Below are 15,169 nucleotides of genomic sequence, written 5' to 3'. Positions count from 1 at the left end.
TCTCACATTTCTGTAATCTAAATGTGCAAATGCTTTGCAGTCACGGTCCAGTGGCTGGGTTAATCTCAGACCCCTGGAGTGGCAGATGGCTGATTTGTTGCTGATTCCAGTTATAGAGAATTGTGTCACCTATTATCTTTGCACAGACTGATGCTTTAAAGGATGCCTTTGGCAAAATCAGTGAAAAGCAAAGAAAAGCAAAGCAAACACTCTCTGATCTGCATCACCACAGGTGAAAATGTGAAATATTTCACCTTTGTGTGAAAGCTGGAGAGGTGGACAAAGAGGAGAGGAGAAGGGAGGGGAGGAAGGGGAGAGGAAGACCTCATTTTCATACCAGAAGTACCAAAGCACAGTGCAGAGCAGGTTTGCAGTTGTCACGTTGTAGAATCACGAGCTCATACTCTGTTTTAAATGGTTTTGCAATGTAGTAATCCTTGGCTTCAGCTCTCTACTTTAACTCTTATACAAACCGGGCGGGCTGGCTTCTTGTGACACCTCCCTGCTCTCTTCCCAAGCTTTTCTAGCACAGGTTGTCGGAGGAATCCTCACTCCCTGAGACCGTGGCTCACTGTGTGCCCCACGGCTGCTGGGGAAAGCTGTGGTGGCTCTGTCATGCCAACATGCTCACAAGGGACACTTGGGAGGGGAAGCTTACACATCTGTGGGAGGGAGGGGAAGCTTGGGGGCCCTTACAGAACACTGCAGGACCGAGGGGGGACCCCACCACTGGGTGCTCACAGGGCCCCGGCTGGCAAGTGGGTGGTAGTGGTCATACTGAAACATGTAAGGAAATTGAGAGGGCAGAGCAAGACTCTGGATGTTTGTGACCATTTCCTACACGGTCGTCCCTACAATCAAGGTTTTCTTTCTTTCTCTTTGCTTTGGGAAACACCACAGAATCAGATGAAGAATTTGGGAAGAGAGTGTGGATTCCCTGTGCAGAGTCCAGTGACGAAATCTGTGAACAAGGTAAGAACAATGGGATATGGCTGTGATGATTTTTGTTTTTTTCCTTTTCTCTTTCCAAACACAATTTTGCAATGTTGGATGCAAAATTTAGCTATGTGTATCACAGAAACCGATAGTCCAAGCACTAAGCAAATGAGTCTAAAACATTAATTTGGGTTTCTTTTAATGCATGCCATTATGATGGTTTGGGTTTTAGAACAGTTTGTATCATATCCAAATGATCTATGTGTGAATAATTGTTACCAACCTCCTGACACCAGGACCTAATTAGGAAGTGAGAGACTTAAATAGGCCATTTGCGTACTGAGCTTCCATATGTCTCCTTGCACAATTTATTTGCTCCACTCCATTGAGGTATAATGAGAACGAAACTCTTAGAACTGCTTTTGACTCTGAGGCTCTTCTCTTCATCTCCTATGCAGTTAAAGCCCCTATTAAGATAATATCCGTTTCCCTGTTTTCCGAAAAGAAAAAGCTATGATACTTTCAGTCCAGATTGCCCAAGCTTCTCTGTTTCCAAGGTTTCAATGGAAATGGAGTGAAAAAAAAAGCCAAAAAAAAAAAAAGTAAATGAAGAAAAATGGAATGCCATCAAAGAAAGCAGAAAGGTCAGGACAGGATGATCTTGAGGGAATACTCCCTATCCTATCTACCTCACAGCCCTGCTGAAAGCTGATGCCATTGTATTTCAGTTAATGTGTAGATGCAAAGGAAGGATGCATATGGATAGAAGCAATTTGAAGAGATTTTTATCAGTTTTGTTTGGCTTTCTTCCTGCTAGGATGTGAGGAAGGGGGAAAGGTTGGTGCAAGGTGGCTTGGATTTTTTCTTAGTTTTGAATATTTATCTCAGTCTGAGCCAACATCCTCCCTGGGACTCCTTGTTCATGTTTAAATACATGGTATGTTCTTCAAGTGTACTTTTAGAACACATTCTTTATTTCCAAACACCTCTTGCATACATGACTTTATCTTATACTTCATGTGTCCCACTTGATTCTTTTACTCCCATCATTCTGAAGTCAGAAAAACTTAAATGTATGATTAAGTGTCATTTTCTATCAGGATAAACTTTAATAAATTCTTAAGGCTTGCGTTGTTTGTGGTTTTTTTCACCCCCAATTCTGGATCTTGTTTAGTTTCCCAGTGAAAGACAACTCTACTTGCAATGATTTTGTTTATGATAATTTACTTGCATGTTCCTTTCCAGGAATTGTCATTGCCTTCCAGAAGGGAGGTTAGTGCTAGTCCCCTCGCAGTGATAATTATAATCAGACCTGTCAACCTTCACACAGTCTACACTTATCACTTGCATTTAGAAGGATTTTTCCTGAAGCCTATTACCAGTTCTGCTTCTTAGGGAAAAACAGTCATGATTTTTTTTCTCCTAATCTTTGATGGCTCTCAGCTTTGAAAGCATGGAGAGGAGCAAAACGACTGCCAGTTGCAGTTAAAGAAACTGTCTGTTGGTCGTGGTGTAGAGCTCTGGAAAGCCAAAGAGTGGGTGGATAATCTGGGAAATGCTGAGGGGTTTAATTTGTTTGTGACAGCACTTCAGGTGTGCTGGAAACAGAAAACAGTTTCCCAATGGTGTTGCTCACAGGAAGTGCCCCTGCAGACCTGCCAGACATAGGCTGCAGATGGCAGGTGGCTCTTGGCAGTGGTGCCCTCTCTCCCTGCTGTTCTGGGCAGTGATCCCTGCCCGTGTTGAGAGAACTGGAAGCAGGCTGGACAGAGAAGTGGCTGCAGTTGCTGCTGGAGGCAATGACTGGCATCACATGGACCAGTTGCCACCAGTGCAATGGTGACCAGCTGGGACAAGTCAAGGTGTTGAGTAGGATGTGCTTCAGTATTTTATTCATCCCAGGATGCTTGAAAATTGTCCCCCCCCCTAGTGTTATTGCCTGGGAAACACATTGACTCATTTATTAGATTTCCCCCTATTTTCACTCCATTATTGCTGTTGGTGTGCTGCTAATTCCCCTTTCTTACCTTTCTGGTTTTTACTAGCATGAACACAAAAAGGTGCAAGTTTTACCATTCCGTTAGACTAAATGAGTTATGTATCTTTAAGTCCTTTCTCTGTTATTACCATGATTTTTGTAATTTACTCAGAGATTTAGGCTCCCTTGATTTTGGCAGAATCTGAGGATGGTCAGCACTTTATAGCTTTTTTAGCAAAGAGATGGTGGAAGATTGGGGACTCTTATGCTATGTGCAGTTTTATATTTACAGTGCACAAAAATATGATTTGCCTTTGTTTTATTTAAATTCACTGGGAACTAGAGATTTATTTATCAGGTGTCATTCCCTGAAGGATGAATAATGCCATAAAGAGAAGATTTCATCTATTATACAAACAGATTTGAAGTCTTTGCTGTTACATTCCTCTGCCTGTTGAACGGAGTAAAAATGCCTTTGGCTGAACAGAGACAGAGTGATACTTAGCAGTAGCATCTTATGACCTTTTGATCAGCTGAGATCTCAAGCCATATTAGTGGACAGATTATGATGTGATGGAAAGAAGGCCAGGAATAGCCTTTTCATCATGAGATCTTTTCTGTGAATATCCTTCTTGGGTGTATTCAGGTGGTTAATCACTGGGGCCAGGGCAATCATTTGGAAGCAGGGGAGTGAAATGCTGGTATAGACAATCCAAATAAGCACAGGTTTGCCAAATGCAGCTGGATATTAGAGCTAATAGTTTCTTCCTAATATTCTTCTACCTTCCTGTTTCTATCAAGGCTGTGGGTGACCTTGTGATTTTTTTTCCATCTGTAATAACCACATTTTGGCAGAAAGAGCAACACAAAATGAACCTTGAGTCCTCGGACCACAGGGGAGCTGCAGTTGCCGAATCAAAGGAATGCACATGGTGAATATGGATATCAGACTGCGAAGGGAAACTCACATGAAAATGTCTCTCTCATTTTAGAGATAATAACAGTAGTGCTTGAATCTATTTTAACCCTTCCAAGGAAAAAAGAAATAATTCAGGTTTCAAAAAATGCACAGCCCTGATAGCATTTTTCATTTTACAGGGCCAACTAGAACAAAGAATGACTTTTGCATTCTCTTACCTGCCTGTGCAGAGTTACTCCTCAAACTTGGCTCTAGCTAGCTTTGAATTACCCTCCTTTTCATCTTAATGGCCAAGAGGAATCTGCAGCCTCCTTAAAAATCAAACATAAAAAAATCACTTGTTCACTGCTGACTCTGCACATCAACAGCAGTTGTGCCAAAGCTTGACCCAGGTGCTGTGGTCACTTTTGGAAGCAAAAGGGGCAGACACATGGGTGTGGAATGCCTCCAGGCCTGTCTGAGCATGTTTCTATGCCCAGGCAGCCCATGCTGGTTATGGGCTACGCAGCATCATCCTGTACATTGCTAGCACAGGGGTGTCCAAGTTACACTTTTTTTTTTTTTCCTCCTGAAGCCAAACAAGATGCTCATTTCAGTGTCACGAGGAAGAAGGGCTGGCAGTGTGGAGAATCCCAAACCATCAGTGTAGTGGGGATGATGATGCACCAGGTGTGGAGAACAATAGCTACTACAGAGTAGTGGAAACCCTTTGAAAATAAGGAGGTTATGGAGGTGGGAGAAGCTCACAGCAGGACACTGTCTCCTCTCATCTCCCCCAGCCTCTTCAATCAGGTGCCTGCTGGGCTTCCAGCTCCTCCTGCCTTTTGCACTGGATGACAAGATCATAAGGCATTAGATTCTGCTGGCATGAAGGAATCTGCCATCCTCCTGGCATTGCTGCTTCCTGAGTCAGGAAGCCACTGTGAAACATTGAGGCTGTGAGCCCACATGGTGCTTTTTAGCTGCTTCTCCCAGGGCCACAAAGGTGTCCAAAGGGGAGCTGGGAGGTGACACCAACTCCTGACACAGCTCTGAACCTTCTCTTCCTTGGGAAAAACAGGCAAAACTGCAAAAGGTGGATGGCAGCCTTGGTTCTGTCAGAGAGAAAGTGCCACTGCTGAAATACAGCCAGCCCACCAGGATAAGGAGCTCCCTCCCAAGCTCTGTCTGCAAAGATTAAGTAGGTTGCTGCACAGGTGATTGTTAGAAGCGTCATGAGCTAAACCATTCAGAGGGATGCATTCCTCTGAACAGTTGTTATAAGAGTTTCTGATAGCAGCTTTGAAACTTTTTCACTGGGAAGGCTTTGTGGTGTGTGTGGTGGAGAGAGTGTAGGCATGAACTATTTCCTCTGCCTCCCTGCTCTGCCTTCAGTCCCTGTGGGATGTAGGAGGGTGCCAAGATTTGGGTGACATAGGACCAAGATCTTCCCTCTTGGTTTGGGATTGCATTAATCCTGCCCTACCTTCTGCCAGATGGCCTTGCCTTGATAAAATCAATTCTCAAAGTAAAAGAGCTTGCATTCATCTTCTCATGGCTCAGAGAAATCCATGAAAACAGAACGGCTCTGCCTTTTGCAGGTCAGGACAGAAAGTTGCTATGGGACATCTAACAGTGACCCAGTTGTCATGGTTTAACCCCAACAGGCCCCTCATAGTCCCTCATTCACTCGCATTCACCAGCAGGATCAGGGAGAGAACTGGAAGGGTAAAAGCTGGAAAACTCATGGGTTGAGATAAAGATGGTTTAATAGGGAAAATAAAAGCCTTGCACACCACCAGAGCAAAAAAATGAATTAATTCCCTGCTTGCCATTGGCAGGTGGGCGTTCAGTCACCTCCGGAAGGTCAAACCCATCACATGTAACAGTGACTTGGGAAAACAATCACCATCACTACAAACATTCCCCCTTCCTCCTCCTTCCCCCACTGAGCATGATGTCACATGGTCTGGAACATCCCTTTGGTCACTTGGGGTCACCTGTCCTGGCTGTGTCTCCTCCTGAACTCTCAATCACCCCCATGCCCTCCCAAGCCTGGCAGTGCAAAAAGCAGCAAAGGCCTTGGCTCTGTGCAAGCCCTGCTCAGCAATAACAAAAACATCTCTGTGTCATCCACCCTGTGCCCAGCACAAACCCAAAACACAGCCTTGTAACAGTCCCTGGGAAGAAAATGAACCCTGTCCCAGACAAAGCCAGCACACCAATGCAGCATAGTTAGAGCATATGGCAAGTACTTGGGCTGGGATTCTTTTCTGGGGGTAAGCAATTTAAAGCAGCAAACTTTGAAAATGTGGTAATCAGGCAGATGTCAGTGATGTGCAGTGGGATAAGGAGGACAGTGATTTGTTTACGAAGTTCATCTGTCCACGCATAACAATTTTTTCACTTTAAACACATCACATCTGGTTCCTTGCAAAGATTCTTAGATTACAGACAGCAGTGAACATGCGTCCTATTGAGTAAGAGTGATTTCATGAACCAGCAGAAGGATTATTGTCATAACCAAATTTAAAGCCATACAATTCCCTTTTTCTGGCTGGAAAGAAGTAATCTTGATCGGGAAAAGAAATATGTCATAACAATAAATTAAACAAGTTAAACACTATCTGGGGACGTTCACGGGAATGTAACTGGGTATGCTCAAAGTACTAAACCAGTTCTCAGCACACTTTTGGTCCAACTAGCAAGCTCCTAAATCATCCTTAAGCATGGATCAGGGTTCATCCCTGTGAGCTGTTTGCATTTAGCTGCTGGGCTAGGGAAGTTATGACACGGTTGTGAGCAGAGGTACAAACCTCTCTGTGCCAGTTGGCCTCCACGCCTGGGAATATTTCTGGGCACATTTAATTACTACTGGCTGAAGAGGCTCAGGCCCAACTGAGAAACTGGACTCCTTCACTCTAAACTCCATTTATCAGCAGTGGGAGAGGGGAGCCACCAGCAGAAGCTGATTCAGCCTCTCTTGATCCTGACCTGCCCAAATTGTAGACAGTTGCTAAGGCAGCTAAGCCTGCGGGGTTTAACATGCTGATAGCAGAGGAAAGGCTATACTATCCCCCAAAAGGCAATGGATGGTACATTTCTGGCATATTTACCAGTCACCTCCCCAGCCTCTTCAAGCTCATGTAAAAAGATTATAAAGTCATTAGGGTGCTCTTTCTTGCAGCAAGGAATATCACCCATTTTTAATTTTTTTTTCTCTCTTACCATGAGGGGGGTCCTTTTCAGCCATAAGATAGGTGTTCTGTATAATTTACTTTCAACAGTTTGATAGTTGAATGTGTCCCTAGGAGACAATTATAGACTTATACATAATAAAGAAGCTCATGGAAGGATACAGCATTATGTCTTTCAAATGTAGGTAAATCCTTTGTTTGATATAGAAAGTTTTATTTTGAGTTCACCCTATCAAAATATATTTACACACATGTATAGATACAGCTATCTATTTTTTTCTCACTGAGTTAAAAACCTCATTGAAAAGAAATAACTCTGGCTCAGCTCCTGCAACCACAGTATAAATGCTTCATTATCTTTTCTTTCATTGAAATCTTCTCATGCACAAGGTGATCTAATTTAATACTTGTTTAAACAAATAAAACAAAACATTTTCCCTTCAAGAAGATCTCAAGTGTTTGGTCACAGTGGGGATGAAATTATTGATTGTATTTGGCACATATCTGGAAACATGACCTTAATCTGCAGGTTTCAGGGGGGAAAGGTATTTTCCCCAGGTATGGCAGTAAGTCAGATAAGTAAATTATACTTTTGACATGTTAAAGATGTTCAATTTTAGACAAAGGAAGTGATATCCCAGTTGTGTCACTGAAACCCAATGTCCTGTGTTGCTTGTTAACAGCTGCACATTTGTTGTTTCAGTGTCCCAGTTTGCTCTCAAGTATAAATGAACTGCTACATGCCAAATAATCAATAGTTCTGCCAGCTCTGGAAATATAATATTGCTATTAATATTGATCCACACAACAGAAATCAAGGCATCAAATTTTGCAGGCATTACTTGCCAGCACCCTGCGTTTTACCTGCGGAGTAACCGCTTGAAAATCGCTATTCCCCAGGGAATAATGTTTTATGCTCACCCTCATTCCCTGTGTCATAACGAACACAAATATAAACACGAGGGGATCAGGGCACAGGCGACCAGCAGATAGAGTGCATATATATTTATTTCAGCCTTCTCTGGTTTCTTGCTGCAGCAAACCAGATGCAAAGAGCACCAGTGAAAAAAATCTGCCTCAACCCAAGTGTCCATCTCTAAGGGCACAGCAGACAGCCTGGCTGGCCAAAAAAATCAGTGGCCCGGATCTTAGAACCCTTTATAGTGCCTAAAGGGGCTCCATGAGAGCTGGAGAGGGACTTTGGACAAGGGTCTGGAGAGACAGGACACAGGGAATGGCTTCCACTGCCAGAGAGCAGGGTTAGATGGGATATTGAGAAGGAATTCTTGGCTTCGAGGGTGGGCAGGCCCTGGCACAGGTTGCCCAGAGAAGCTGTGGCTGCCCCACCCCTGGAAGTGCTCCCAGGCTGGATGAGGCTTAGAGCACCCTGGTCTAGTGGGAGGTGTCCCTGCCTATGTCAGGGGAGCTGGACTAAATGATCTTTAAGGTCCCTTTTCTGTCAAACCATTCTGTGGTGCTAAGGGAAGGGTGAGATGGTCCATGGATGGCTGGCCTGAGCCCTCTCCATGCACTGGGAGTACCATCAATAGTGCAAGCTCCTACAGTTTTCTTGCAGAGGTATTTTCAGATTCAGGTTCTCAGGTGGGGAAAAAGGGGTCCTGCAACTTTGAGTATTGCTGGCAGCACCAAGAGCATCTGTTCCTTGTTCTCCTGTCCCCTCCGAGCTGCCAGGTTGCCTTTGGAGAGAGAAAAAGTGGTGCTCCCCATTCTCACGTGTGTTCACACACACCTCTGTGAGTTTGGCAGGTTTTGTCATATCTGTAATGACTTTGCAATGAAGCTGTGAATGAAAGTTTGGCAGACTGGTTTTACAATTGTCAGCCTTCCCAGAAGCAGCCCAGAATTTCATTAACTGAGGTATAGGCATGATTTCTTATAAGCTCTTTTCAGATTTTACTAGATCCAGATAAATTAAATCAGTATTTTATCTATGTGGCACCAAAATTAGTTGTCACTGATGTCTTCATAAAGGAATGCTGTAGTTCTGGCCCCTCATGTTTGAGCAGCAGCTGCATTAGATGATGCTCCCATTTTTTAATAAGTGCCTGTCGTTCAATAAGAATGATGGGAAAAAAGAAACTCAGATATGAGTAAAGCATAATCTTGGTCAGGATAAGTGGGTGAAGTAGGAAATTTGAAAGGGAATGGTCACACTATGTCACCATGGCTGGGTAAGGGTGCAGAACATTGGTGGAAGTCTAGAAGCAGGAACCTGAGATGGCTGGAAGGAGTCCATGAGAGGCCCTGACAGGGTAAGGGAGGAAAAAAGAAACCTTTCCTTTCACACGACTTAGGAAGAGGGAATCAGAAGAAATTGTACCCTCTGCAATGCCTTGCTCCTCTCGTTGAGATGGTGGCCTGATCGTGATTCAGTGTCATCATGACCCGCTGTGCTACCACCTCAGTTCTCTCTCCTAGGTGACCTTTACCCACATCGTCCCCTGGCTCACAAGGAGCAAATTTATCAGCCTTATCCTTCATCAGAGAACTTCAGCTTATCTCCTGCATGAAAAGCCATTTAGCACCTGTGAGATGAAGCTCAAGACAACATCTTGGGAAGTCTACATGAGGAATGAGATTTGTATTATCTCTTACTGGGAGCAATCAAGGTCAGGATTGAAGAGCAGTCAGAGTCGCAGGGAAAATGAATGCAAGGCTCTTTATCTACCGGCAATTCCTAAGACCTGACTTCATATCAAAGATTACATTTCTGCACTCTTTCTGAGGCAAGAAACTAAAACTCACTCAGCCAAGAGCAGGTATGACTTAGGGTTGCTTCCTTGGAAGAACATGGAGGTAGGGCTGAAGTTGTCATCAGCTGTAGCTGTGTAGCAAAAAGAGGTGGTGCCGTGATTGCAAGCTTTCAAAACATTTCTCCCCCCACTGCTATCACTTCTTCTCTGTACAGCCTCAGCAGCCTACTTCAGCTGTGACTGAAACCACAAGTTATGTTATTACATTTTTTGCTCTCATTGGATGGTGAGTGTATGGCCATTTCTTCCCTTATCTCTTCTTTAAGATAAAATGCCCCAAAATGCCATCATTGAAGTTCAGAGGTCATCAGTGACTTTAAAATCCCCTCTGATTGCCTTGGATCAAACCCAAATTAAATAAAAAATCCATGAGAGAGTCAAGGGGTCAAGATACCAAAATAATGTGTCCAAGGCAAGCAGCTTGCTGGTTTCAGAGTGTTTCTGGCAACCATCTGCTTGTTTGAATTTGAGGATGTGACGCTTTTAGAAGTCATAGAAAAAAACACACTCAGACTTACAGTCTTCAGATATTTTACTTGATAACAGGACTCTCTTTTTTGTGCCTGTTTTCTTGCAACCTCAAGAATGTCCTGTTTTGCAATCATACTGTCAGCAGGTGTCTGTGGTGCTGATATACCAGGATGTGTAATTATCCAACTAAAAAAAGTAAAAATCTTTCTGAAGCCTTGAAACATTTTTTCTTCTCTCCTCTTCATGAACGAGCAACAGAATGGACTGTGTTACTAAAACTTGATAGTCACTCATTTATTTACATGGTTAATGACTGTCCCTTTTTAGCTAAAAAAGATACAGTTTTTATCATTCTACTCCTATTTCAAGTCTGTGGTCTCAGCCTTGTCCTGTGTAACAAAGAAAATGATCCTTTTATGGATGGTGTTAACTGAGACACCAGTGACAAAACCACATTTAAGAGCTAAATTCCCCTTTTATTCTCAAAGGTGATCAGGATCAAAGCACCAAGAGTCCAAAGCTGAAAAGAGAAACTTGAACTCCTGGTGTATCCTTCCTGTGAACAAATAAAGACATTATAGATTCCCTCGTGCCAGCGTGACCCTTTTAATCAGCAGTATGGCAGTAACAGTTATGAAGATGATATTGTGGCAGTCCATAAAATCCCTGTCATGGCCAGAGCATCATAAAGCAAATATATTATTGTTCTTGGCCCCCAGTATTTGTGACAATAAAAGGTGAAGATGGGAGTTAAAAACCCTGCAGAGGCAGGCAGGAGTGGGAAAAGGCTCTGCAGGGCCCATTGGTACAGCCAGCTGTGGCCAGCTGTTGCTAGGGTTGGGTGCATCTCACTGGGAGAGGTTTGCAACAGGGCTGTGGGCAAGGCTGGTGTAATGAGAGCTTTTCCTTGCAGGAGTGACAGCCTTGAGGAGGAGATGAAGGTGTAAGAGCAGAAGATGTTTACTCTCTTACTTGGCACTTGCTTAGGGAAAACATTCTTTCTTGATTTAAAAAAAAAAAAAACAAAAACAAACAAAAAAAAAAAACAACCCAAAACTAAAATGAATAAGGCATTCATAAACTAATGAAAGCTTCATTTTCATCTTTTATAATGGACTTCATTACATTCTGGACATTCACCACATTACAATGTTTATCTGCAAAGCAGTATTTCCCCATGCCTGCTGAAAAGGAGCAGCAGGAGTACCTCAGCAAATTCAACCCACTTCTGGCATCTGGTGTCAGGATTTTAATGGCACACACATTACCTTGTTTTACTTTTGTACACCTTCATTTTGCTTTAAGCGACAATACCTAGCTTTGAAGCCATGCTTTTCACACATAAATTTCAGTGTCTCAGTAAGCAGGGCATCACATTACTCCTGTTTCAGAAAACAGGAAAAAAAACCAAACTGAGTGAGGTGATTCAGTTGTGGCCACAGAGCAGAATAGACCTTGATTTTCTAAATCCCAGGAGTACATTGCATCTCCCACTGGAAGATTTACCCATGAGCAGACAGTGTCACACCGGATGTGAACCAAAGGCTTGTACCAAACTTGGATGAAGACAAAGGACATGTCTCCTTTGGCTTCTCGTGGTACTGGATTGCTCATCTCCAGACTCTTCTTCAGAGTCAGGAATTCTGAAGGAGTTACTGAAGGGGAAAATATTCCACTTGGTAGATAAAGCAAATACCATGAGGCTGCCTGTGTTTTCCTTCCATTTTTGCCACTGGCCATTGTCAGTGACTGGCTCTTTCTAGTGGGATTTTCTGTAAGTCCTGTTTGGCATAGAGAAGCAAACAGATGACCTCCTCTGTGCTTCCTGTTTGTTTTATTCTGGTCTCAAATTTGCTTCTAGGGCAGCTTGGGTTCAGTCTTCTGCTGAGGCTCTGTAGGACTCACCAGGTCCTGTGTTGGTGTCTGTCAGCAAGCAGCAGCAGCAGCAGCAGCCACTTGGGAGGCCCAGAGTCATTGGGGTAAAACTGGAAGTCCCTGCAAAATCTATCTGTGGCAGTAGGTCACGTAATTAGCCAATTTTTTTGGCAGGAGGGAAAGCACCTTCTTGTTTTAAATGGTCCAACTGTTCAACTCTGTGCTTCTGGAGGCATCCTGAAAGTCCTGGGACAGGGATTTAATCCTAAAGCCATCCTTCTGGGCTTTGAGTTGGGAACCCATGGCATTCCAAATTGGTTTGTTGTATTACAGGCAGCCTTACTGCAGGCTTTGAGGAGCCACACCTTGGTACAACCACATTTGCTGTTGAAGAGCCATTGTGTCCCCTCAAATCCTCTGGCTTGTTCTTTTCTATCACATGCCACATCATTTTGAAGTGAGGGTTATTTTCTTTTCAAAGAAAACAGGAAAATTGGTGTCAAGCAGCTCCCGAAATCTCTGGGAACCATGCTTCCAAATGTCCTCTCCCTTTAGCATTGGGAGTCTCCCAGAATGGCACTGCTTTTGATGTACAGTGAGAGGAGATGTGACAAATGAGCCTCTCTGGTCTCCCTCTTGCTTGGAAAAGAGCTAAATAGGTTATATCCTTGGTGAACCAATCAACCAAGTGAGTTCAGAAATATTCCTCTGCTTCCAGGGAGAAATCAGAAATAACTCCCTGGTAACTGAGGAGCCATCCCCCACACGGCTGCAGAGCCACTGCCCACATGGCACTTTCCACAAAGGCAGCCTCAACACACTCCAAGAGAAAAGGAGGGAAGTGGGCAATAACATCCTTCCTCCACAGTCCTGTCCACCCTACAGACATTTTTTCTGGCCAAGTTATTCCTGGACTTGGTTGTCCTCTAATGGGCAGATCAATTGGCCAAGATTAGGCCTAGGGAGTGGAGGAATCTGTGACTCAGCACCAAGCCAAGGTGCTTTTTCTCATGGAAGTTTAAAAGAAGCACCATTCCCCAGTTTTAAATACCTTGAGATCCTGGCTGCTGCCTACAGGTTAACGATTTTGTGAGGCTTTTAAGAAACACTGGGGAAAACTAGGATGCCTCTGGCCAAAATTTCCCTCTCCAAGCAGGACTGACCTGCAGGGAAGACTTGGTTTTCTGGACAGTGTTTCACAGGATGAGGACAGTTTGGCAAGAGAGTCTAACAAGCTGAGGGAGAAAAGCTTTCTGAGCACAGACACTCAGCCATTATTGACATTTTACTGCCATCCCTGGCACTGTTCAAGGCCAGGGTGGATGGTGCTCTGACCAGCCTGATCGAGTGGAAGGTGCCCCTGCCCATGGAAGAAGAATAGAAATGAGATGGTCTTGAAGGTCCCTTCCAACAAAAAACATCCTGTGTTTCCATGAAATGGTGTGATTAATGCTCCTAATAACACAGGAGCATTCCTATGTGACAGAGAAAACAATTTTACCAATAATGTGACTAAAGCACCAAACCTACTCTTTGCTGACATCAACACATGCAGTTTTTAACCCTCCATTTAACTCACAGTATCTTAGGTACTACAAGCACAGGACTATTTGGTAGTGCCAGAGTTGAACTTAAAAAGAACTGGGGTAACAGAAAGATTGAAATTATTTAGGTGAGACCCATTTTTCTCCATATTTTCCTTGTCTTGCTTGGTTTGTGCAAAACTTCATTCCCCGTCTCACAGCTGATGGACAGAGCCAGGCAGGCACATCCAAAAGTTTCTGTCTGCAGCTACAGCCTTGATACACTCCAGAAGGGCAAAAAGAGCAATCATCTAGATGTGAATTGAGCCAATTAAATGTCTGAGCTGTGTTTTGAAAGCGAACATGGGCGGCATCAGAAATTTTCCATCAGCTGTAATAACGCCAATTACTTAGCCAGTTGCTGATTCCACTGTGATTTGTTTAGTGCAGTCATGCTTCAGCTTCTTGCCTGGGCTGATACAGTTTGTTTATGCTGACTCCTCATTTGCAGAGCTTTTCTGTCTTTTTTCCCCTGGTGTTTTCTCTTTTCCTTGGGCCCATCTCAGAGCACAGAATGATCCTTTTCCCTCTGCCCCTGCCAGATGGGGCAGAGTACCCTAAAATGGTGACAAGTTTCTTGGGAGCAAGAGATACTGCTGCTGTTCTCAACTACTTTGTGCATGCAGAGATCATCCTCTCATTCTCCTCCTGGCACTGAGTTGAGAAAGCAAAAAGCCATCCCAAGAAGTCAAGGAGCTTCTCAAGGAGTGGGCTGCTGGGACTGGATGGTGAAGGTGGCTCTGAATCTGATTGCTTCTTGTATCTCAGGGATAGAAAGAGGGACCTTGTGCCTCTTCTTGTGACAAAGGCACACAGATTCATCTGCACACTCACAGTGAGTCTCCCTGGAAAGTTAGCTGGAGTTTTTCATCAGTGTTTACTTTCAAGTCCATGGAAATTATTGGGCCACTTTGCACAAGAGCTGTGATTCTCTTCCTGCTAACTGGGGAAGAGCCCTAATCATGGGCATTAAAGGAATGCATCTTCCTGCCTAGTGACTTGAATGTAAAGTGCTGCAATATCTTCCAGGGATTTAAAATGCTGGTTTAATTCCCTTTTCAGGCAGGTTTAGACTGGGGAGGGTGGCATGACATTTTCTCTATCCTCCAAGAGATGCCAAGAGGTGGCTTGACCTCCAGGGTGAGTAATGTCTTTTCCTCCTTTCACCCTCCCACAGCAGCAATTGCCATCACCAGAATGCTACTGCTGCTGCATTTTGCACATACCAGCCTTGCTGCCATCTTTCCTAATATCCGATCTGAGCCTGATCTGAGCACCATGAGCACATTTTCTCCAGGATGCAGCAGGACATTTTTTCTATCCATCCCTGAGGCAAGCAAAGGAGTCCCCAGAAACATGATCTGCCACATGAAGTATCAGCTGGAGATGAGGCTATCAGCTCTATTCATACCCTGCTATCAGTTTCAGCTTTGCAGCTGACTAATATATGTGACACA

At 43.9% G+C, this 15,169-nt stretch overlaps 1 protein-coding gene across 2 annotated transcripts in view; it reads left to right on the top strand.

The window, feature by feature from the left end:
- Positions 1-15,169, top strand: part of SETBP1 (SET binding protein 1) — a 268,091-nt gene that overhangs the window by 122,263 nt on the left and 130,659 nt on the right. For both annotated transcript variants that reach the window (XM_038123998.1, XM_038123997.1), the window contains one exon: positions 901-972. In XM_038123998.1, the coding sequence (XP_037979926.1) occupies positions 901-972 (72 nt within the window). The remainder of the gene's footprint in view (positions 1-900; positions 973-15,169) is intronic.

This window comes from Motacilla alba, chromosome Z (genome assembly GCF_015832195.1).
Source record: "Motacilla alba alba isolate MOTALB_02 chromosome Z, Motacilla_alba_V1.0_pri, whole genome shotgun sequence".
Taxonomy (NCBI): domain Eukaryota; kingdom Metazoa; phylum Chordata; class Aves; order Passeriformes; family Motacillidae; genus Motacilla; species Motacilla alba.
The sequence above is the reverse complement of the archived record's forward strand: the minus strand, read 5'-3'. Positions and strand labels throughout refer to the sequence as shown.